The following is a 25,282-nucleotide window of genomic DNA, read 5'->3' as shown; positions in this document are numbered from 1 at the left end:
TCTGCTTTCAGTAGTAAAGGTGAAAGTCCCTCCTTTTCTGTGCCCTATGTCCATTCTCTTTCACAGAAGTTCTCTGTATTAATTGTTTGGCCTATATCTTTTTAGACTCTTTTCCTATGCGTTCATTTAGGTATATGTGTGCAAATAACTGAACTTATTTCTGTTTCATTGTTTTGTTGGTCCAGGGTTCAGGAAGCTATGACACCATTGGACAAATCTGGCTCACCACTGGTTTTTATTTTAAAGAAATATTTTGTAAGGAAAGAAAGATTTTGTAAAGGAAGATGTTTTTAAATCTGTGCAATAAGTTCACGCTGTCTAGTTCCTAGTTCCTTCTAGTGTGTCATAGGAAGTAGAATTCATTGATGCTGGGAATGTGGAAAATGACATTCTCAGGCTATCATATGGCTTAAAAGGCTGATTTTTTTTTAATCAGGTGATATTTTCTGTGATGACATGTAATTTGGTTTAATATGTCTACATACTTAATACCTTTTAGAACGTGATTTCTTTTTTTAACTTATGTTTTTGTATTTATATTTTCTTTTTTGTTTTCTTAGGTGGGAGAATTTTATTTTATTTTTATGGTTTTTTTTTTAAACATCTTTATTGGAGTATAATTGCTTTACAATGGTGGGTTAGTTTCTGCTTTATAGCAAAGTGAATCAGCTATACATATATATATATATATATATATATATATATATATATCCCCATATCCCATATCTCCTCCCTCTTGCGTCTCCCTCCCTCCCACCCTCCCTATCCCACCCCTCTAGGTGGTCACAAAGCACTGAGCTGATCTCCCTGTGCTATGCGGCTGCTTCCTACTAGCTATCTATTTTATATTTGGTAGTATGTATAAGTCCATGCCACTCTCTCACTTCGTCCCAGCTTACCCTTCCCCCTCCCTGTGTCCTCAAGTCCATTCTCTATGTCTGCGTCTTTATTCCTGTCCTGCCCCTAGGTTCTTCATAACCTTTTTTTTTTTTTTTTAGATTCCATATATATGTGTTAGCATATGGTATTTGTTTTTCTCTTTCTGACTTAATTCACTCTGTATGACAGACTCTAGGTCCATCCACCTCACGACAAATAACCCAATTTCGTTTCTTTTTATGGCTGAGTAATATTCCATTGTATGTATGTGCCACATCTTTATCCATTCATCTGTCGGTGGACACTTACATTGCTTCTGTGTCCTGGCTATTGTACATAGAGCTGCAATGAACACTGTAGTACATGACTCTTTTTGAATTATGGTTTTCTCAGGGTATATGCCCAGTAATGGGATTGCTGGGTTGTATGGTAGTTCTATTCTTTTATTTTAAATTAATTTTTATTGGAGTATAGTTGCTTTACAATGTTGTGCTAGCTTCTACTGCACAGCAAAATGAATCAGCCATACATATACATATATCCCCTCCCTTTTGGGTTTCCCTCCCATTTAGGACACCACAGTGCATTAAGTAGAGTTCCCTGTGCTATACAGTAGGTTATCATTATTTATCAGTTTTATACATAGTACTGTATATATGTCAATCCCGATCTCCCAATTCCTCCCACCCCACCCCTTTCCCCCTTGGTATCCATACATTGGTAGAACATCATTTCTTAATCTAGGATTATGAAGTATCTAGTAATCTTTCTGTATGATATATAAAATTTGAGGTATATGTGCTTTTTCTTTTTTTTTTTTTGCTATACACAGGCCTCTCACTGTTGTGGCCTCCCCCGTTGTGGAGTACAGGCTCCGGATGTGCAGGCTCAGCGGCCATGGCTCACAGGCCCAGCCGCTCCGTGGCATGTGGGATCTTCCCGGACCGGGGCACGAACCCGTGTCCCCTGTATTGGCAGGCGGACTCTCAACCACTGCGCCACCAGGGAAGCCCTGTGCTTTTTCTTTGGGAGGAGTTCATAGCCTTATACCATATTCTTGAAGTAGTCTGTGATCTCTCTGTAAACTCTCCCTTTTTTTGAGTTATTGATTAAGAGGTTTTTTTTTATTTTAAATAAGGTTTGAGTAGTTATAAACAGCATATAGAGAAGTAAATTGGTGATTTAAATTCATTATTTTATCATATATGCACATGTTACTATTTAAAATAACATTAAATTTCAATGACTATACCTTTAATTTCTTGACTTCTTTTGGTAGATTTTCATATCTGTTTTATCATTTATATTCTATCTCTTAGTCATCATTACCCACTTATTTTATGGTGTTTTTTAGATCGTACTATTCTCTTGAGTTCTTGGGGGTACTAATGTTCCTGTTTGTTTAAATTGCCTACTTTACACTATGGTGGACTATTTCCTCATGTGGTTTAAATTTTTAGATTGTGAGCTCACTTTTGATTGGGGTATATTTTTCTGGGTTGAGTTCTATTCTCTCTGAGTGCTTTGCTCTGTGGGGTTGGGACCAGATTTAATACTCATTTCTTGGCTGAGGATTCCTTTGCCACATGAGCAGTATAAATTCAGACTCCAAACTGTCACATGCTCCCCCATTACATTACCCCCCACTCCATCCTGGGCTGCTCCCCTAAACCAAGAGTCAGAATTTTTGTTATTCCCTTACGTGGAGAAAGGGTCCTGGGTCCTGATTTTAATCAGGAGTATTGATTCCATTCTTTCCCCCCTCTTAGGTCATGAGCAATACCCGCATATTTCCTGTGGATCTGTTAGCGACTGTGCCCAGGACCAATATTATGCTTTTTGCAGCATCTGCTCCTGTGTTTTGATTGGACTTCTTTATTTCTGGCTCTTGGGAATTTCCCCATGCCTCTCTCTCTCTCTCTCTCTCTCTCTCTGTTTTTTGAGTTTGAATGTATATTTAAAATTTCTCATGGGTGTCTCTTATTCAGCATTTCTGTGGGTTTGTTGCATGGTTTTATGTGTGTGGATCCGTTACCTTTGCCTGTTAAGGCGCCAAAACCATAAACACATATGGACTATTTGGAAACTTCTTTCAGTAATCAATTATTTAAAAAATTAAAAAATACTCTGTCAAAGATACTATTTTATGGGCTTAAAAATCAATAACACAGTGCTACACTTGTCCTCCTGTCATTGCTAAACATCTCAGAAACATACCACTTGTAATTTTATTCTTTGTACAGATGATTCGTATATAGTTGCAGTATATTTCATCATCTACTATATATTAATTTAAAACTACATTGTATATTTTATTTGTAAAATATAGACATAAAACCTGATAAAACTGATAAAAGTTTAATGTGACTTCAGTAACTATTCTTTTGTCATTGCTCCCTCATATTTCTCTTCCTCCCTCCCTTCTGCATGGATTTTCTCCCTGCCTTAGTTTTGGTCCCTGATTCTCATGTTCCTCCACTGCAGATTAGTATCAGCATCCATAGTGGAAGGACATGCAGTAGAAAGGATAAGGGAGAGGACAAATGGAAGGATGGACACCCACTGGAGAAATCTGAGAGGAAAGGGAGGAAGCAGAATCATGGGTGAAGGGAAGGTTAAAATCTCTTGCTCCAGTACTCACTGTTTTCTTCTAGGCCTCTTTATGCCTTCAGGCTCTGTCTTTGTTTTTATTCTTCATCTTCTTACTTTCCACTTTCTTTTTCTATTGGAACCACTAACTAGGTTCCTTTCTCAAGCCATGGCAGCTAATATTACCAGTGGTTTGAAACCAGCAGACTGTTCCCATGAGGCCTGGACAGTAGCTGTTGGGAGGAGGCAGGCTGGAGGGGAGAACTGAAGGAGACTCCGTGTTTAGATCTTGGGCTACATTCAGCAGGGAAAAGGATATGCCTTGCAAGGTATACCTGGCATTTCATATTGAAACTTCGAATTCTTTTTATTTTAGAATCATTCATTCATTTATCCGTTCATTTATCAGTGTACAGTGAACCAGGCAGTTGTGTGAGTGGCTCAGATAGAAATATGCTTTCTTTGCAGCTTCAAAGAGATTTTTTTTTAACTTAGAATTATTTCATATTTGATTTCTTAAATTCCAGTATCTGTGTTAATTTCAGAACTTTTGGGAAGAAAGAGACATATTATATTGGAAAGGCTTTGGAGCCTGACAGATCAGAGCTTCAATCCTATTAGTACCACTTACTAGTAATCTTCAGAATTTATTTTACCTTTCTGAACCTGTTTTCTTTTCTGTAAAATGGGAATAATAATACTTGTCATTCATATCTCCTTCTCTTCATGCATGTGCTTTGTATCTTTCTGCAGAACTAATTTTCTCCCCAGCTTTTAGCCTTGTGGTAGAATGCTTACCCCAATAACTACTGAGTTTTTATGTTAATTCTTATAACCACTTGCAGAGACTAAGTCTTTCTGAGTTCAGTTGTAAATTATTTGTTCCACAGCTTTGGTCAGTTTTCTACTCTGGATCACTTTACTCTGACCTGTGAAGTGTGGCCCCACAATATATATTTAACCTTCCCCTGAGATTCTAGGGGAGATTTTCAGAGAAAGGAGAGTGAGGTGGCGTGGCACAGATTTCAGAAAGTATGTGCCACAAGTGAAAGCGCTGAACTGGACAGCACTAAAGAAAGTCAACATATTGTTATCATTAGATGGTGTAGTACTTTGTGAAAGGTCACTGAATATAGCATTTATTCAGTATAGACATAGCCATTGTTTAGCAGCACAGCAGACTGGATTGGGCCCTTGTATTGCCTTGATTTTTGTCAAGGACAGTAGTGTAGTGATTATTAATTCTTTGAAAATTACTGTAATGAATACAGAGTTTTTGCAACTAGTCTTATATATCCAAAATTATTTAAATTGCACGGAGTGCCTGAAATGGCCTTTTGGTAGATAGAATTCATGATTTTTATTTTACATATCTTTGTATAAAGCATTTTTGGGAACTTCCCTGGTGGTGCAGTGGTTAAGAATCCGCCTGCCAATGCAGGGGACATGGGTTTGAGCCCTGGTCTGGGAAGATCCCACATGCCGCAGAGCAACTAAGCCCGTGCACCACAATCAGTGAGCCTGCAAGCCACAACTACTGAGCCTCCGTGCCACAACTACTGAAGCCCATGTACCTAGAGCCTGTGCTCTGCAACAAAGAGAAGCCCCCCACTCACTGCAACTAGAGAAAGCCTACGCACAGCAACGAAGACCCAACGCAGACATAAATAAATAAATAAATAAATAAATAAAGCATTTTTGTTAGATAGTGCTAATGAACTTTTGGCAGTAAATTGAGTGTATAATCAAATTTTTCAAATGCAATATAGAAATAAATGTTCCAGTAGTTGAAGTTGTGAATCATCTCATTCTATTTCATGATTTCATTTAATATCTGACCCTCATCTCTAATAATGTGTTAGGGCATCTTTTAAACTGTCTCAGACATTGTGAATGGAGTGCTCAGTAATAAATTGTACAGCTTTTAACTTTGTTTTGGTTCATTTTCTTTGTACTATCTGAGTATCATAAAATACCTATATACCCCTCTATAGATTTTAATAGTTATTGTTGCTTATTTGTACCACAGATTATAATAATAGGTATAATATACCTTATGTGTTAGCTCTGCAGCAACTTTTTTTTGGGACTTCTGCTTTATCCTTCGGAGGAACTTGAAGTATGTATTAATAATACCTTTGTTTTGTGACCCTGAGATATAGTAGAAATCAAAGCTCCTTTTAAGTATTGGAGATTGATGTTATAATTTATTTGAATTATAGTTATGCTCCCATTTTCAGTTCTAATAAGGCCTTTATGTGTCAACCCATTGCTGGATTGTCTCTGTGGACTCCCACTTGGGCCCCAGTCTGGTCAAAACCCCCTGCCTCAGTGGGGGTGTGGTGTGGGGGGAGAGTCTTTTCCCGTGAGGATTTCCACAGCCAGTAACCAAACCAGTGCTGAGACTGAAACAGCACAAGCTTTATTCAATGGCCAGAGAATGGAGAAGCAGGAACTTAGTTACAAATCAGTTTCTTTTAGGGGGAGCAGTCAAGGCGAGATTTTTAAACGTAGGGTTAACGAGGGGGAGGCACATGCATTGGTTTTATTGGAATAGGCACTGTTCTTCCTGGAACTGGTATGCCACCTCCTTTTCTTCCTGCTATGGTCCGGTACTTCCTGTCATGGCTGTTGGTGGGTGTGTCATTTTGCATGCTAATGTATTACAATGAATGTATAATGAGGCTCAGGGTCTACGGGAGGTCAGGTCTCTCACCATCTTGGGTTTCACCAGTTCTAATCAGGTCTGGTGGCCTCTTGTTTTTCTCTTCTGGTGGTTTCCTGTAAGACAAAGATAATACTTACCCCCAGCTTAGATTCTCTCAAGGAAGGGGGAGAGTTAGAGTCTGGGAGTAACAGCCATGTCAAGAAACCCATCGTGTGTGTGTGTGTGTGTGTGTGTGTGTGTGTGTGTGTGTGTGTGTGTGTGTGTGTGTGTGTGTGTGTGTGTGTGTGTGTGTATGTTAAGGTTTCTTCCTTAAAAAGCTTTATTGAAATATAATTCACAGAGTAAACAATTCACTCATTTGAAGTATGCAATTCAGTGGTATTATCTTACTGTTTTATCTTATTAATTTAAAAAAGTTGTGGTAAAGTACAATTGACAATGTGGAGATTAAGGGTGCTGACCCCTGCACAGTGGAAGATCCACCTATAACTTTATAGTGGGCCATCTGCATCTGCGATTCTGCATCAGAGGTTCAGAACCAACTGCAGAGAGTGTAGTACTGCAGTATGTATTTATTGAAAAAAATCCGCTTGTAAGTGGCCCCTTGCAGTTCAAACCCGTGTTGTTCAAGGGCCAACTGTATGTAATACAAAATTGCCATTTTAACCGTACAATTTATTGGCATTAATTACATTCACAGTGTTGTGCAACCATCACCACTGGCTATTTCTAAAACTTTTCATCATCCCAAAGAGAAATTCTATAACCATTAAGCAATGACTCCCCATTTTCCACCCTCCCTCCAGCACCTGGTAACCTTTAATCTATTTTCTACCTCTATGAATTTGCCTGTTCTAGATATTTCATATAAGGTGAGTCAAACAAGAATTGCCTTTCTATGTCTGGCTTATTTCTTTTAACATTTTATCATAATGTTTTTAAGATTCATCCATGTTGGAGCATGTATCAGACTTTTATTTCTTTTTTAGGTTGAACTGTTGTTGTATGTATATACCACATTTTGTTTATCCATTCATCTGTTGATGGACCTTTGGCTATTGTGAATAATGCTGTAATAAACATTGGTGTACAGGGATCTATTGGAATCCCTTTTTTCAATTCCTTTGGATATATATCTAAAAATAGAACTGCTGGGTCATAAGGTAAATCTATGTTCAGTTTTTTGAGGAACTGCCAAACTTTTCCAAAATAGCTTTTTACATTCATACATAAAAAGTACTTTACATTCCCACCAGTAATGTATGAGGGTTCCAGTTTCTCTAAATCCTTGTCAACACTTGTTATTTTCTGTTTTGTAAAATTTACTTATTAATTTATTATTATTATTGTTATTATTTATAGCTATCCTAGAGGGTGTGAAGTGATATCTCATTGTGGTTTTGGTTTGCATTTCCCTAATTATTGGTGTTTAGTAACTTTTCATATGCTTTTTGGCTATTTGTATATCTTTGGAGAAATATTTAATCAAACCTTTGCCCATTTTTTAATAGGGCTGTTTTTCAGTTGAGTTGTAGGAGTTCTTTATATGTTCTAGTATTAATTCTTTTTCAAATATATGATTTGCAAATATTTTTCACCATTCTGTAGGTTTTTTAATTTCTCTCTTAATACTAAACTTCGATGTACAAAAGTTTTAAATTTTGATGAAACCAGTTTATCTATTTTTTTCTTTTATTGCCTGTGCTTTTTGTGTCATGTGCACGAAATCGTTGCCATATCCAATGCCATGAAGATTTTCCCCTGTGTTTTCTTCTACAAGTATTTATAGTTTTAACTTTTAAGTTGAGATCTTCGATGCACTTTGAGTTAATTTTTGTATTTGGTGTAAAATAAGGATCTATGTTCATTCTTATGTATATAGATATCTTGACTCCTTACCTGTACATACTTCAACATCTGTTTTCTCAGAAATGAAAGCATTCTCTTAGATATCTCCACAGTACAATTATTAATTTAGCAGATTTAACCCTGATACATTATATAATACATGTTTAATATTGAAATTTCACCAGTTATCCCAATAATATCCTTTATAGCAATGTTTATTTTTTATTTTTGGCTATGAGTTCCTGTCCATTATTACACATTGCATTTAGTTTTTTTTTTTTAAAGTAGTTATGTATTCAGTATTTTATTTATTTTTTTTATTTTTGGCTGTGTTGGGTCTTCGTTTCTGTGCGAGGGCTTTCTCTAGTTGCGGCTAGCGGGGGCCACTCTTCATCGCGGTGCGTGGGCTTCTCACTGTCACGGCCTCTCGTTGCGGAGCGCAGGCTCCAGATGCGCAGGCTCAGTAGTTGTGGCTCACGGGCCTAGTTGCTCCGCGGCACGTGGGATCTTCCCAGACCAGGGCTCGAACCCATGTCCCCTGCATTGGCAGGCAGATTCTCAACCCCTGCGCCACCAGGGAAGCCCGCATTTAGTTTTTATTTTATTTTATTTATTTTTTGGCCATGCTGTGTGGCTTGCGGGATCTTAGTTCTCCAACCAGGGGTAGAACCCGCACTCTTGTCAGTGAAAGGGTGGAGTCCTAACCACTGGATCACCAGGGAATTCTGCATTTAGTTTTAATGTCTCTTTAGAATCTTTTAATCTGGAGCAGTTCTTTAGACTTTTTTTTATCTTTCAGTGTCCTTGTTGTGTCTTGAAACTTGTCATACCACAGGCCAGTTATTTTTTAGATTGTTCCTGAATTTAAGTTTGATTATTTCCTTGTGATTAGAGTCCAGTTATCTGTCTTTGGCAGATGTGTAGTTGTAAATGATATTAATTAATTAATTAATTTAATTTTTTTCCTCCTTATTTTTTTTCCTTCTACTTTGATTTTAGTCTCTTGGTCTGACCTTAACATATCTGACATCTTAATTTTCAGCCTTCCTTCTTTCCCAGTATAAATATTGAGGGCTTTCCCCTCCCCCCCAGTTATATTCTAGAAGTCTTGATATGTAATGTTTTTATTATTAAGTAGTTCTGAATATTTTCTAATTACCTTATTACTTTCTTCTTCAAAATTATTGTCAGAGTTCAGAGCTTATGGGCTTTCCTCTGGTCTTTCTGTTCTTGATTTCTAATTATATTAATTGCATAGTACTCATAGAATTTTATTTTTGTGTTCCCAATACTTTGAATTTTGTTGGAGGTAGTTTTATGCCTTGCATACTATAAAAATTTGTAGAGGTTCAGTGTGTGTTTGAAAATTAATTCTTCAACTCTTAGGTGGAGTGTTACATGTATGCCACTCAATACACTAAAAAAATTGTTTTTTGGTCTGCTTGAGCTATGAGTTACTGAGAGAGAGAGTAAAATCTCCCTTTAGGAAGGTGAGTTTGTTTCTTCTTTTATGTCTGTCAATTTGGCTTTACACATTTGAAGGTTATGTTGTTGGGTGTATACATGTTTAGACTTATTGTGTCCTGGTTAATTTCAGCTGGGTTTTTTTGTTTTTTTTTAATCATTATGTATGACTCCTTTTAATTTCTATTCCACTAATGCCTCCCCACCCAATACCTCTTTCATCTAATATCAGTATGGCTATATTGATTTTTTGGTGGGTGAGAGCCGAGGGTTAACATTAGCCTTTATTTACTTTTTTTGAAATTTTACGTAAATTCAGGTAAGAACCTACTAAAGCAGAAGAGAAAACTCCACAGAATTTTAGAAAGGATAAACAAGTCTAAATAATGTATATTTGGAAAAATAGTTGTAAAATATGCAAACTTTCTAGCAATATTAGTAAAGAAAAATAATGAAAATAGACCTAAATATATAATATTAGTAATTAAAAAGGGATCAAACCTGTTCATGTAGTAGAGTTTTATAAAGAAAAGAATATTATGTCACCCTATCCCAATAAATTTGAAAATTTCAATGCAATATATAATTTCTTAGAAAAACATAATTAATACAGTTGTCACAGGTAGAAACAGAAAAATGAAAATGACAGTGTGAAAGAAGTGAAATATTAAAAATCCAACAAAATGACACGTGCAAGGTGTTTCACTGGCAAGTTTTAGCAGACCTTATAGTCATAGTCTCCTTTATTGTCTTCTAAAAGGTTTGTAGTTTTGTTTTTCACATTGAGATCTTTGAAAAACCTGGAATTATTTTATTTTAGAGAAAAGAAAAGGAGAGGAAGCTACGCAACATAGTTAATGAGGTTGGTTTATTATTGGTACCAAACCAGATGAAGATAGTACAGAAAAAATATAATTGTAAACCAGAATTGTTTATAAACACAAATGTAAGATTCCTAAGTAAAATCAAAGCAAAGCAATTTCATCTATGTATTAAAAAATTACGTTATAACCAAGTAACGTTTATCTCAAGGTATACAAAGATGTATCAGCTTCTAAAATCTTTTTAAGTAAAATGTCATGTTAAGAGAATGAAAAAGAAAACCAAATCTTGTCCACAGAGGTTGTAATTAACAGTCCTACCAGTTATGTGTGAGAATACCTGTTATTCGTACTCCGGCAAACACTTGGTGGTTTCAGGTTTTTTATTTTTGGCATATTTGGTTGTTAAATAATAGAATATTAGCAGTAAGTTTATTTGCATTTCTCTCATTCCTTGTAATGTGAGCATAATTTTTTGGGTGTAAGTCTGTTTTAAACACTGAAAATTTAAAATGGGAGAGTAACACTTATTGCATAATTTGTTTACTTGAGGACAGGGACTATTTTATTTATCTTCATACTTCTAACATCTTATAAAGTGCTTGGCATATAGCGGGTATTCAAAGTTACTTTTCGAGTGAATTGAATAAATATTTAGTAAACTATGAGCCTTCTGAAGAAATTTGTGACTTAACTCATTTTTGAATGTCTGAAAATAGAATAATTTTGCTATGTCAAAGAAATGGGATTTTTACTAGCAGGTTCCAGGAAGTAAAGAATGGACAGGATTATTCTTCTAGTTCGTTAATACTACAGGCTCCCATAAAGCGTGGATAGCTCATAAAATCCTTAATCCTAATTATGCACGATTTAACAGTATTCATTTGCTTGGTGCTTTCAGGGTGTATACTATTGCATGGAAAGATAACATCATTTATATTTTGACATATTGTTATCCTTTGTACCTTGCTAAAAGATTGTTTCAACAATCATTTGCTTACCTGAATTGTATTTCCGTTACTCTAGTTTTAAAAAAGTTTCTTTCCCTGCTTTACGGTAATGTTTTAGAGGATTGAAATACCTAGATTTCTAACCTTTTAGATAAGTAGGATGTTACCCAGAGGAAGGTATACACAGAATTATTCTTTAAGAATAAACATAGTTGTCTGTGATGAAATGCTGTTTGGATTTAGGGTCAGAACGAGACAAAGATATAGAACATACCGTCTATTTGGATTAAGGTATTTGGAAATCTTGAGGGGGTCAGGGTAATAAACAGTGAAGTAAAAGAAATAAAGAACTGTTAAGTGTAATGTTGTAGGCTGCTTTGTGATATTTTCCAGCTCTAGCTAGCAACTAGCCTAGCACTCTTCTCACACTGGCTGGCTCCACATCTTTATTTTTAATTTACACATTTCTATGTGTACTGTTCTTAACCAAGTATTTCTGATATGCTTGTGTAGAAGCTGGGAAAGGGAGGGACACTAGGCTCAAGATGATTTCACTCTTCCTTGCCATTCCCTTATAACCCATCTATACCTTTGTAAATAGTCTATTTGTAAATAAGCCTTCCTCAGATTGGGATAATTTATTTCCTGTTAGGACCCTGACTGATTCCCAGTTGCCACAGTCTCACCGTTTGTCCAGTCCAGATTGTTCAAAACCAAGATATCTTGGTCATTTTATCAAAATGTTCACTTCCTGGCTGCCATGGTTTTACATCTTCTCTCTCTTACAGTATGAGATCCTTTATACCTTTATTCAAATTTGATCTGTTTCTTTGATCATATTTTCTGTTGTGTGAATTCCAAATAGAGATTCAATCTCTATTTCCTTTCCTTATAATCTAAAACACTAATACAGAAATCTCTAGTAGACTGGGTTTTGCAATGTGGAATACCCCTCTTTCCTAATGTATCGGTAGTTAGGGCTAAATACATTTAGACCAAAGCAAGTGGTAAGGCCTGCTGTGTCTCTTTCCCTTTCTAATGCTCAAATACATACCTTTGATCTTCCACACTCTCGTGCATGGTAGGAAAGAGAAGAGAGCTGTACCCATATACAGTGACTATTTAATTGTATTAACTCCTTTTTGTGTGAGAATAAGGAGGGACATGAGGGGAGGAAAGGAGACAGGTCTATATTTCTCTTAAGGCAGCAGAACATGCAGTTGGTTTTATAATTTTTTAAAAAAATGTCAATATGTTCCCTATAATTAATAGAATAATGTCTAAGTTCCTTGCATGGCATCCAAGGCCACTTCCATTTTCCATTTTCTAGCCCTGATTTCTTTGTATTTCTTCTTATAATTCTATAACAACAGTGGATTATTTACCATTATCACCCAAGTTCACTTTGTCTCTCTTCGTTTGCTTATATTGCTCCCTCTGTTGGGAATATTTATAGTACATTGCAAACAGGCAAATTAGCAAAAGTCTACTTAGTCCTCAAGGTCCAGATCCAATGTTAGTTCCTCTGTGAAACATTAGTGTTCTTACAAGAGAATTAGGGTTCCATTTTCACTGATCCTGAAGCACTTTGTATTTATCTCTATTAGAAACTTTTATCGCATTACTGTGTTATATGTGTGTACATACTGTATCTATTTCTGAAGACTGAGAAGTTCTTGAATGAAGGTACCATATTGTAATTATATTTGTTTTAAGCTCCAGTAATTGCCACCATACTTTGTATAATGTCAGCTCTTGCTAAAGGCATGTTAAAATGATCAATAAATGAATGAGTGTGACAAATACTAATTTACTTGGTAGGGATTGCTGAATTTCTCTCTGGTGCCAAGAAATTTGCTTTTACTTCTTGGACCTTTGTCCTAAAATATGTATCTAGCATTGAGTTAGAATACACGGAATGTTTAAAATGAGAATAAATTGGTCTGATTTGTACATCACTAGTACTTTGCATTATTTGGTGTTTAAGAAAATGTTTCTCACCCAAAATATAATTCATATATAAGAAATAAACATCATATGAAAATTAAATCTATTCTCAATATAGTTTGATGAGACTATTAAATACTTTGGCGTAATCCTTAATCCTTATTTTCATTTTTATTGTTTAAGTAAGAAATATCCTTATTTATATCTGATTTGTATCACAGTTCATTAAGTAATTGATGTTGCCTTTTTGTTTCAGCTAAACCATTTACTTCTAAAGTGAAACAGATGCGATTACATAGAGAAGACTTTGAAATATTAAAGGTGATTGGTCGAGGGGCTTTTGGAGAGGTAAGAGATAAAGATTTTATAGAAGATCTGATAATTGTTTTGCAAGCTATTTTATACAGTCTGTGAGAGAATTTAACTGAAATATTATTTACTTGGTGTTGTAATTGATATCATTGATCAGAAATCATTAAACTTCTGAATGAAGTCTTTCTACATGGAATTTTTTTCCAAGATATTTCTGTTTTTCATATGTCATTGAAGTTTGAGTATGTTTCTGTACTCTCTTCTGTTCCATTGGTCTGTTTGTCTCTCACTGCCTTAAATTACTTTAGTTTAAGAAGTCTTGATATCTGGTAGTGTGTATACTCTAACTTCCTCCCTCTTCTCCTCTGTTCTTGGCCCTTTATATTTTCATATAATTTTAGAATAAGTGTTTCAGTTTTTACCTACTCTTAAAAATCCACATCCACACCCAGCACCCACACATCTGCTGGAATTTTGATTAGGATTGCCCTGAAACTAGAGATTACTTTGTAGATAATTGACATCTTAACAATATTGAGTCAGCCATCCATGAACATGGTATATGCCTCCATTTATTTAGGGCTTTATAAATTTAACACACTAATTATTTGTAGTTTCCATTCAGTAGAGTGGATTTATACATCTTTCAGCAGATTTATTCCTAGGTATGTGATATTCTTTATGTTATTTTAATTAGAATTATTGGTTAAGTTTCATTTTCTAATTGTTTTTGCTAGTAGTTAGACACAATTGAATTCTGTTTATTGACCTCATACCCAGCAACCTCGCTAATTTTACTTTTAAAATCATGAATTGTGTTGGATTTTAATAAAATGCTTTATCAGCATCTTTTGAGACACTCAGGCTTTTCTCCTTTACTCTGTTAACGTGTTGAGTTACACTGGTTTATTTTCAATGTGAAACTAACCTTGCATTTCTAAAATAAGCCAACTTTGTTGGGATGTATTATCCTTTTAATTTACCTTTGGACTCAGTTTGCTATTTGTGTGTGTTGTGTGTGTTTTCGATCTTTGAGAGAAATTGGCCTGTAATTTTCCTACTTATCACATCCTGATCAGATTTTGGTATCTTGGTTATTCTGGCCTCATAAAAAGAGGGAGTATTTCCTTTTTTACTGTTCTTTAGAGGAGTTTGAGAAGATTGTTATTATTTCTTTTTTATATGCTTAGAAGATTTCACTGGTGAAGCCATTTGAGCCTGGAGGTTCCTAGAGAGAGAGTTTTAAATTATATAATTAATTTTTTAAATTGAAATTGAACTATTTGGATATTTTGTATAGATGTGTCAGTTTTGCTAGGTTCATCCATGTCATCTGATTTTTCATATTTATTACTATATTGGCCGTTTGCACTTCTCATTTTTTTCATTTGTTATACTTAGCGGTTTATCAATTCTGTTATTTTTTCAATGAATTAACTTTTGCCCTTTGTATTTTTCTATGGTAGATTTGTTTTCTGTTTCATTAATTTCTGCTTTTATCTTTTAATGTTCTTTTCTCCCTTTGGTTTCAACTTGCTGTTCTTTTTCTAACTTTTTGAGTTAGATGCTCAGAGCATTGATTTCTAGATCTTTTCAGATGTGCTATACTTTTTCCTCTAAGCAGCTTTAGCTATAGCAAAGTTTTGATATGTCATATTTTCATTATAGAGTTCCTCAAAATACAATGTGATTTCCAATGTGATTTTAAATTTCTGTTATGGTTTTTTTGATCTATGATTTTAGAAGTTTATCGCTCCATCTCTAAGTATTTGGAGGGTTTTTAGTTATATTTCTGTTTTTGAGTTATAATGTAATTCCAGAGCAGTCAGAGAATATACATTGTCTGATTTCAAGTCTTTGAAATTTGCTGTGCAGTGTTCTGTAAATATCAGTTAGGTAAAAGACATTAATCTTATTTAAATCCTCCATATCCTTAACTGTTCTCTCTGTGTGATATTTCATTTCCTGAGAGAGGATTTGCTTATTTCTTTCTTATTTTTTTCAGTTTTCACTGATAACAAATATCAAGTTATTATATTTCCCTAGTGATTAACTCTTTTATCATGATGTAATGATCCTTGTTATCTCTAAGTAATGCTTTTTGAGTTAAACTTTACTTAATCTGATGTTAGTAGAATGATTCTAGCTCTTTTTATTAGTCTTCTGCATTAAATATCTTACTCCACCCTGTTAGTTTCAGCTATTACTTTATACGTTTAGTGTTAAGTAGAATATAGTTTTAATTTTTTGATCTAGTCTGATAATGTCTTATCTTTAATTGGAGTGTAGTCAGTTGACATTTAATGTAATTACATTACATATTACTATTTGTTTTCTGTTTGTCTTGTCCATTCTGTATTATGTTTCTCTCAATTCTTGGATTAACTGAATATTTTAAATTATTCTTTCCCCCTTCTATTCATTTCTGAGTTGTACCTTCTTTTATTGGTTTCCCTAGAGATTGCCACTTGTATTCTTGGTAAATTTGTATTTTGCCAGTTCCCATTTACCCAAATTTACCTTTCATTGTCATTAGCTCTACATATATTTGAAACCCCAAAAGATACGATTATAGTGTCCCTATTCATTTTAGCTTTACCCATGTATTTACATTTTTTCTTACTCTTCACGTTCACATACTTATTTATATTCATATACTTGTCTTTGATATAATTTTCCTTTTGACTTAAAAATTCCCTTTAGTATTTTGCCAAGTCTGCTGAGATAAATTATCTGCATTTTCTGTCTGAAAATACATTTATTTTGAGGTCTTAAAAAAATTGTGTTATATACACACATAGCTTAATGGATTTGTACATTTGCATGAACTTCTGTAACTATTATGCAGATCAAGATAGGCTCCCATTGCCCCCTCTATGTGGATAACCACCTTCTCATTAACCATCTATTCTGACTTCTATAATTATAGATTTATTTTGCCTGTTTTTGAATGCTATATTAGTGGAATTATATAATATATATTCTTTTGTTTCTGTCTTCTTTTGCTCAATATTATGCTTGTGTGATTCATTTTTGTTTTTTGTTGGTTCAAAGTATTCCTCTATATGAATATACCACAAGTATTTTATCCATACTAGTGTTGGTAGGTATTCAAGTTTATAGTTTTTGGCCACTGTTAATAATGTTGTTATGAACATTCATGTACATGTCTTTTGGGAGGTAGAAGCACTCATCTGTGTTTGATATAACCCTAGTGGAATTTCTGGGTTGCATGTTAGGCATATTTAGTCTTAGTTGGTAGTGCCAAATAATATCCCAATTGGTTTTCAATGTGTACTCTGACCAACAGTGTATTAAGGTCCCAGTTGCTTCACAACCTCACCAACACTTGCATCATTTTTTAAACTTTGGACATTTTTTGGTGGATGAGTAGTGGTATTGGATTGTGATTTCATTTTACATTTCCTAATAACTCTTAAAGTTGAGCCCATTTTCATATTACTTCATATAACTTGGATATCCTTTTTCATAAGTGCACATTTTGGGATTGGGGGAGTGGGAGCAGGAGGGTGTGTTGTCTGACTTACTGGTATATTCTGGATACAAGTCCTTTGTTGGAAGTGTGTGTGTGTGTGTGTGTGTGTGTGTGTGTGTGTGTGTGTGTATTAAACAAAATGTCTTCCTGTGTGTGGCTTGGCTTTTCCCTCTCTGTATAGATCTTTTATGGAAGAGAAGATCTTAGTTTTGGTGAAGTACATTTAATTAAGCTTTTCTTTATGATTAGTGTTTTTTTGTGTTCGTTAAAAAAGTTATTTTCTACTCTGAAGGTCATGAAGATATTTTCCTCTGTTATCTTATGTAATCTATAAAAAAAAATCTTTTTCATTTAGGTCTGTGATCCGTCTGGTATTATTTTGTGTTTTGTGAGGTATAGGTCAAGGTTCATTTTATTCTTTGTGGGTTTCTCAGCATCATTTATTTAAAGACTACTTTTTCTACATTTGATTGCAAAGGAACTTCCATTGTGAATCAGCTGACCCTATATGTGTTACTTTTATTAATTTTTAATAGTTTTTAATGTAGAATTCTTGTTCATGTTTCATTAAATTTATTTATCAGTCTTTGACGTTTGTTGATGAGCCTGTAAATGATATTTTTAGATTTCATTTTGTAACCATGTTGCTAGACTAGAAATACAATTAATTTTTGTGTAGTGATTTTGTATTTAAGCATCTTGATATATTAACTTATTAATTCTAGTTTATAAATTTAAAAGATTTTTCATATACACAGTCATACCATTTCCAAATAATGACAGCTTTTTTTCTTTCTTTTGTTATACTTGTTATTTCTTTTTCCTGTATTATTACAATAGAGAGTTTCTTCCTTAAAATATTAAATTCAGTTGTTGAAAATCAATTTTTTTCTGGTTTGTGATTTCAGGGGTAAGTATGAAGTTTGGAACAGCTTTTTTAAAAAAAATTGTTACTCTTTTTTTAGGTTAAGGAAGTTACTCTTTTTTAGGTAAAGGAAGTTTTCCTTTTAGTCCTAGTCTGTTGAGATCTTTTATCATGCATTAGAGTTAACTTTTTTTTTTTGTTTTTTTTTTTTTAACATCTTTATTGGGGTATAATTGCTTTACAATGGTGTGTTAGTTTCTGCTTTATAACAAAGTGAATTAGTTATACATATACATATGTTCCCATATCTCTTCCCTCTTGCATCAGAGTTAACTTTTATTAAAAGCTTTTTTTAATATCTCTTTTGATGATATGATTTGACCTCTGTATTTAGTTAATGTGGAAATAATATTGATTAATTTTTAAATATACCAATATTGGATTACTATATAAATCCAGTTGTTCCTTATGTATTCTTTTAGTATATTGTTGGTTTTGATTTGCTAATATTTTGTTTACCATTTTTTTTGTTATGTGCATGAAAAAGATTGAACTTTATTTTACCTATCTTTTAATTTCCTTATATTTTTAAAATGTTATGCTTAGCTCATAAGACAATTTGGGAAGTATTTGCGCTTTCTCAATTTTCTGAGTTTGAGAATATTATTATTTCCTTAAATGTTTGGAAAAATTCTCTGGTGAGTCCATCTAGACTAGGAGTGCAATTTTTATTTGGTTTGTTTACATCTTTTGAGGTAAATTGTATATATGTTGAAATACACCAATTGTTTATGTACAGTTCCATGAGTTTTGACAAATGGATTCACCCTTATACAAGATACAGAACATTTCCATCACCCTAAGAAGTTCCCTTTCCTGTTACTTCCCCATAACGTCCATCAAGTGGCAACAACCACTGTTCTAAATTTTAACTATGGATTAGTTTTGGCCGTTTGAAATTTTCATATAAATGGAAATCATACCATATGTACTCTTTTGTGTCTGGCCTCTTTTGCTCAGAATAATGTCTGTGAAATCCATTCTTGTGATCAAATGTAGTAATACTTTTTATTGCTGATTAGTAAGCTATATACCACTATCCTTCTATTGATGAACATTTGTATTGTTTCTCATTTTTGGCTGTTAGGATTAAAATTGTTGTGAATATTTTTGTACAAGTTTTTATGGAAATACGTTTTCATTTTCCTTGGATAAATACCTAGGAGTGGAACTGGTATGTTAAGTGGTTGGTGCATATTTAAATTTAAAAGAAACTGGCACATTTTTTCCAGTGGGGTTGTACCATTTTATATTCCCACCAGTTCCATGTTCTCACCAATATTTTTTTGTTAGTCTTTTAAATTTCAGTCATTCTAATGGGTGTGTAATAGTATCTCATGGTCTTAAATTGCATTGTTACGTGGATTTGTGTTATATATCAACATAATGATGAGTTTTTGTGTGCTTATTCACTATTCTTATATCCTCCTTTGTGAAGTATACGTTCAGATATTTTGCTCATTAAAAAAAATGAGGTATTTGTCATCATTGAGTTGTAAGAATTCTTCATATTTTATATTTATAAATGTCTTTTGTCAGATGTATGTTTTGTCAATATTTTCTCAAAGGCTGCATAGCTTGCCTGTTAATTTTCTTAAAAATGTCTTCTGATGAGCAGAAGTTTTAAATTTTGGTGGTTTAATTTTATCAGTTTTTTCTCTTATGGTTATTATTTTCCATGTTCTTTGTAAGAAATTCTTATTTATATCTAGGTCACAGATATTTACCTATGTTTTTTTCCTAAAACCTTTATAGTTTTAGCTCTTATGTTTAGATTGGTGATTCATTTCAAATTAATTCATGTATGATGTGAGATGATAGGGATCGAGGTTCATTTTTTTCCATATGGATATCCAGTTGTTTCAGCACAATTTGTTGAAAAGGCTGTTTCTCCTCTATTGAATTACTTCAGTACCTTTGTCAAAAAAGTCAGTTGACCATACAAATGTTGATCTACTTTTGCTATTTCTATTCTATTTCACCGATATATTTGTCTGTTCTTATGCCAGTACCACACAATCTTGATTCTGTAGCTTTATACTGTAGAGTTGAGAGTATGTAATGAAGTCTGAGTGTAAGTCCTCCTTCTTTGTTCTTTTGCAAAATTGTCTTAACTATTTGAAGACTTTTGCATTATTATATAAATTTTAGAATCACTGTGTCAGTTTCCATAAAAGCCTAGTGGTATTGAAATTTAGTTTGCATTCAGTTTATAGATCAATTTTGTGAGGACTGACATCTAAACAATCATGAGTCTACTAGTTAGTCCATGAACAAGGCATTTTTCTTTGTCTTTTAAGGTCTATTTTAATTTTACTCAAAATTTTTTTGTAATTTTAGTGTACAGGTCTTGTTCATAATTTGTTAAATTTATTGCTAAATTTTTAATGTTTTTTGATGCTATGGTAAATGACATTTAAAATTTTATATTTCAAATAGTATGCTGTTGGTATGTAGATACACCACTCTTTTTTTTTTAACATCTTTATTGGAGTATAACTGCTTTACAATGGTTTGTTAGTTTCTGCTGTATAACAAAGTAAATCAGCTATGTGTGTACAGATATCCCCATATCCCCTCCCTCTTGCATCTCCCTCCCACCCTCCCTATCCCACCCCTCTAGGTGGTCACAAAGCACTGAGCTGATCTCCCTGTGCTATGTATACCACTCATTTTTGTATCTGACTTTATTTTCTAAATTCATTTATTATTATTTAAATAGTTTTTTGTTGTTTTAGTTGCTACTTTCTTAGTTGTTCTGTGTAAACAATCATATTGTCTGAGAATAGGACAATCATACTGTCCTTTTCACTTTCCAGACTTTATACATTCTATTTCTTTATGTTGTCTTATTATACTAATTTGGACCTCTAATACAATGTCGAATAGGTGTCATGAGGGTATATATCCTTACTTTATTCCTGAATTCAGGGAGAAAGGATTTAGTGTTTGACTAGTAAGTATGATGTTAATTGTAGGTGTTTTTGAGGGAACCCTTTATCTGATTGAAGAAGTTGTCTTCTATTACTAGTTTGCTGAGAATTTAATAATCATATGGATTTGCTCTTTTATTATGTAAATTCGGTGTGCTACTTTGACTTTTTTTTTTTTTTGTGGTACGCGGGTCTCTCACTGCCGTGGCCTCTCCTGTCGCTGAGCACAGGCTCCGGACGCGCAGGCGCAGCGGCAATGGCTCACGGGCCCAGCCACTCTGCGGCATGTGGGATCCTCCTGGACTGGGGCACGAACCTGCGTCCCCTGCACCGGCAGGCGGACCCTCAACCACTGCGCCATCAGGGAAGCCCTGATTGACTTTTTTAATAGGCTTTGATTTTTAGAGCAGTTTTATGTCCACAGCAAAACTGAGTGCAAAGTACACAGAGTTCCTATATACCCGTTGACCTTGCACATGTGCAGCCTCTCCTACTATCAGCCTACCACACAAGGTGGTATATATGTTACAACTGATGGATCTACATTGACACATCATCAGCTAAAGTCTATAGTTTACATTAGGGTTCACTCTTGGTGTTGTATTATATATTGTATGGGTTTGGACAAATGTATAGTTACAACTTATCCACCATTTTAGTATTATGCATAATAGTTTCACTGCCTTAAAAATCCTCTGTGCTTTGCCAATCCATCCCTTCCTTCCCCTAACCTCTGGTCACCAGTGATCTTTTTCCTGTCTCCATAGTTTTGCCTTTTCCTGAATGTCATAGAGTTGAAATCATACAGTAATGTAGCCTTTTCAGATTGGCTTATTCCACGTGGTAATAGGCATTTTGTTTCCTTCATGTCTTTTTATTGCTTTTACCACTGAATAATATTTCATTGTTTGAATGTACCACTGCTTATTTACCCATTTACCTACTGAAGGACATCTTTGTTTTCTTCCAAGTTTTGGCAATTATGAATAAAGCTGCTGTAAACATTCATGTGCAGGTTGATGTGATGTGTGGACATCAATTTTCAATTCATTTGCATAAATACCAAGGAGCAGAATTGCTGGATCGTATGGTAAGAGCATTATTTAAGTTTTGTAAGAAACCAACAAACTCTCTTCCAAAGTGGCTGTACCATTTTGCATTCCCACTGGCAGAATGAGAGTTCCTGTTGCCCCACATCCTCACCAGCGTTTAGGAGTTGTCAGTATTTTGAATTTTGGCCATTCTGTTAGGCGTGTAGTGGTATCTCATGGTTGTTTTAACTTGCAGTTCCCTAGATGATGTTGAGCATCTTTTCATTTGCTTATTTGCTATCTGTATATCTTCTTTGGTAAGGTGTATATTGGATCTTTAACTCATGTTTTAATGAAATGGTTTTTTTATTATTTAAAAAAAATTTTTTTTTACATCTTTATTGGAGTACAATTGCTTTACAGTGGTGTGTTAGTTTCTGCTTTATAACAAAGTGAATCAGTTATACATATATGTTCCCATATATCTTCCCTCTTGTGTCTCCCTTCCTCCCACCCACCCTATCCCACCCCTCTAGGTGGTCACAAAGCACTGAGCTGATCTCCCTGTGCTATGCGGCTGCTTCCCATTAGCTATCTATTTTACGTTTGGTAGTGTATAAGTGTCCATGCCACTCTCTCACTTTGTCACAGCTTACCCTTCCCCCTCCCCATATCCTCAAGTCCATTCTCTAGTAGGTCTGTGTCTTTATTCCTGCCTTACCCCTAGGTTCTTCATGACATTCTTTTTTTTCTTAGATTCCATGTATATGTGTTAGCATACGGTATTTGTCTTTCTCTTTCTGACTTCACTCTGTATGACAGACTCTAGGTCCATCCACCTCACTACAAATAACTCAATTACGTTTCTTTTTATGGCTGAGTAATATTCCAGTGTATATATGTGACACATCTTCTTTATCCATTCATCCAATGATGGACACTTAGGTTGTTTCCATCTTCTGGCTATTGTAAGTAGAGCTGCAATGAACATTTTGGTGCATGACTCTTTTTGAATTATGGTTTTCTCAGGGTATATGCCCAGTAGTGAGATTGCTGGGTCATGTGGTAGTTCTATTTGTAGTTTTTTAAGGAACCTCCATACAGTTCTCCATAGTGGCTGTACCAATTCACATTCCCACCAGCAGTGCAAGAGTGTTCCCTTTTCTCCACACCCTCTCCAGCATTTATTGTTTGTAGATTTTTTGATGATGGCCATTCTGACCAGTGTGAGATGATACCTCATTGTAATTTTGATTTGCATTTCTCTAATGATTAATGATGTTGAGCATTCTTTCATGTGTGTGTTGGCAGTCTGTATCTCTTCTTTGGAGAAATGTCTATCTAGGTCTTCTGCTCATGTTTGGATTGGGTTGTTTGTTTTTTTGTTATTGAGCTGCATGAGCTGCTTATAAAATTTGGAGATTAATCCTTTGTCAGTTGCTTCATTTGCAAATATTTTCTCCCATTCTGAGGGTTGTCTTTTGGTCTTGTTTATGGTTTCCTTTGCTGTGCAAAAGCTTTTAAGTTTCATTAGGTCCCATTTGTTTATTTTTATTTCCATTTTTCTAGGAGGTGGGTCAAAAAGGATCTTGCTGTGATTTATGTCATAGAGTGTTCTGCCTATGTTTTCCTCTTAAGAATTTGATAGTGTCTGGCCTTACATTTAGGTCTTCAATCCATTCTGAGCTTATTTTTGTGTATGGTATTAGGGGGAGTGTTCTAATCTCATACTTTTACATGTACCTGTCCAGTTTTCCCAACACCACTTATTGAAGAGGCTGTCCTTTCTCCACTGTACATTCCTGCCTCCTTTATCAAAGATAAGGTGACCATATTGCATGGGTTTATGTCTGGGGTTTCTATCCTGTTCCAGTGATCTGTATTTCTGTTTTTGTGCCAGTACCATACTGTCTTGATTACTGTAGCTTTATAGTATAGTCTGAAGTCAGGGAGCCTGATTCCTCCAGCTCTGTTTTTCGTTCTCAAGATTGCTTTGGCTATTCGGGGTCTTTTGTGTTTCCATACAAATTGTGAAATTTTTTGTTCTAATTCTGTGAAAAATGCCAGTGGTAGTTTGATAGGGATTGCAGTGACTCTGTAGATTGCTTTGGGTAGTAGAGTCATTTTCACCATGTTGATTCTTCCAATCCAAGAACATGGTATATCTCTCCATCTATTTCTATCATCTTTAATTTCTTTCATCAGTGTCTTATAATTTTCTGCATACAGGTCTTTTGTCTCCTTAGGTAGGTTTATTACTAGATATTTTATTCTTTTTGTTACAGTGGTAAATGGGAGTGTTTTCTTGATTTCACTTTCATATTTTTCATCATAAATGTATAGGAATGCCAGAGATTTCTGTGCATTAATTTTGTATCCTCCTACTTTACCAAATTCATTGATTAGCTCTAGTAGTTTTCTGGTTAGCATCTTTAGGATTCTCAATGTATAGTCTCATGTCATCTGCAAACAGTGACGGCTTTACTTCTTCTTTTCCTATTTGGATTCCTTTTATTTCCTTTTCTTCTCTGATTGCTGTGGCTAAAACTTCCAAAACTATGTTGAATAAGAGTGGTGAGAGTGGGCAACGTTGTCTTGTTCCTGATCTTAGTGGAAATGCTTTCAGTTTTTCACCGTGGAGGACAATGTTGGCTGTAGGTTTGTCTTATATGGCCTTTATTATGTTGAGGAAAGTTCCCTCTATGCTTACTTTCCGGAGGGTTTTTATTATAAATGAGTGTTGAAGTTTGTCGAAAGCTTTCTCTGCATCTATTGAGATGACCATATGGCTTTTCTCCTTCAATTTGTTAATATGGTGTATCACATTGATTGATTTGCATATATTGAAGAATGCTTGCATTCCTGGAATAAACCCCACTTGATCATGCTGTATGATCCTTTTAATGTGCTGTTGGATTCTGTTTGCTAGTATTTTGTTGAGGGTTTTTGCATCTATGTTCATCAGTGATATTGGCCTGTAGTTTTCCTTCTTTGTGACATCCTTGTCTGGTTTTGGTATCAGGGTGATGGTGGCCTCGTAGAATGAGTTTGGGAGTGTTCCTCTCTCTGCTATATTTTGGAAGAGTTTGAGAAGGATAGGTGTTAGCTCTTCTCTAAATTTTTAATAGAATTCGCCTGTGAAGCCATCTGGTCCTGGGCTTTTGTTTGTTGGAAGATTTTTAATCACAGTTTCAATTTCAGTGCTTGTGATTGGTTTGTTCATATTTTCTATTTCTTCCTGGTTCAGTCTTGGCAGATTTTGCATTTCTAAGAATTTGTCCATTTCTTCCAGGTTGTCCATTTTATTGGCATAGAGTTGCTTGTAGTAATCTCTCATGATCTGTTGTATTTCTGCCATGTCAGTTGTTACTTCTCCTTTTTCATTTCTAATTCTATTGATTTGAGTCCTCTCCCTTTTT

At 34.6% G+C, this 25,282-nt stretch overlaps 1 protein-coding gene across 19 annotated transcripts in view; it reads left to right on the top strand.

Annotated features, from left to right (window-relative positions):
- CDC42BPA (CDC42 binding protein kinase alpha) overlaps positions 1 to 25,282 on the top strand; it is a 325,266-nt gene that overhangs the window by 50,417 nt on the left and 249,567 nt on the right. For 18 of the 19 annotated variants that reach the window (XM_030868499.3, XM_060304871.2, XM_060305121.2 and 15 more), the window contains exon 2: positions 13,423 to 13,514. In XM_030868499.3, the coding sequence (XP_030724359.1) occupies positions 13,423 to 13,514 (92 nt within the window). Of the gene's footprint in view, positions 1 to 13,422; positions 13,515 to 25,282 lie in introns of those variants that run through there. The other variant, XM_060304835.2, reaches the window with a different exon arrangement.

This window comes from Globicephala melas, chromosome 1, assembly GCF_963455315.2.
Source record: "Globicephala melas chromosome 1, mGloMel1.2, whole genome shotgun sequence".
NCBI classification, from domain to species: domain Eukaryota; kingdom Metazoa; phylum Chordata; class Mammalia; order Artiodactyla; family Delphinidae; genus Globicephala; species Globicephala melas.
Note: the sequence above shows the minus strand (reverse complement) of the source record. Positions and strands in the feature narration are given on the sequence as shown.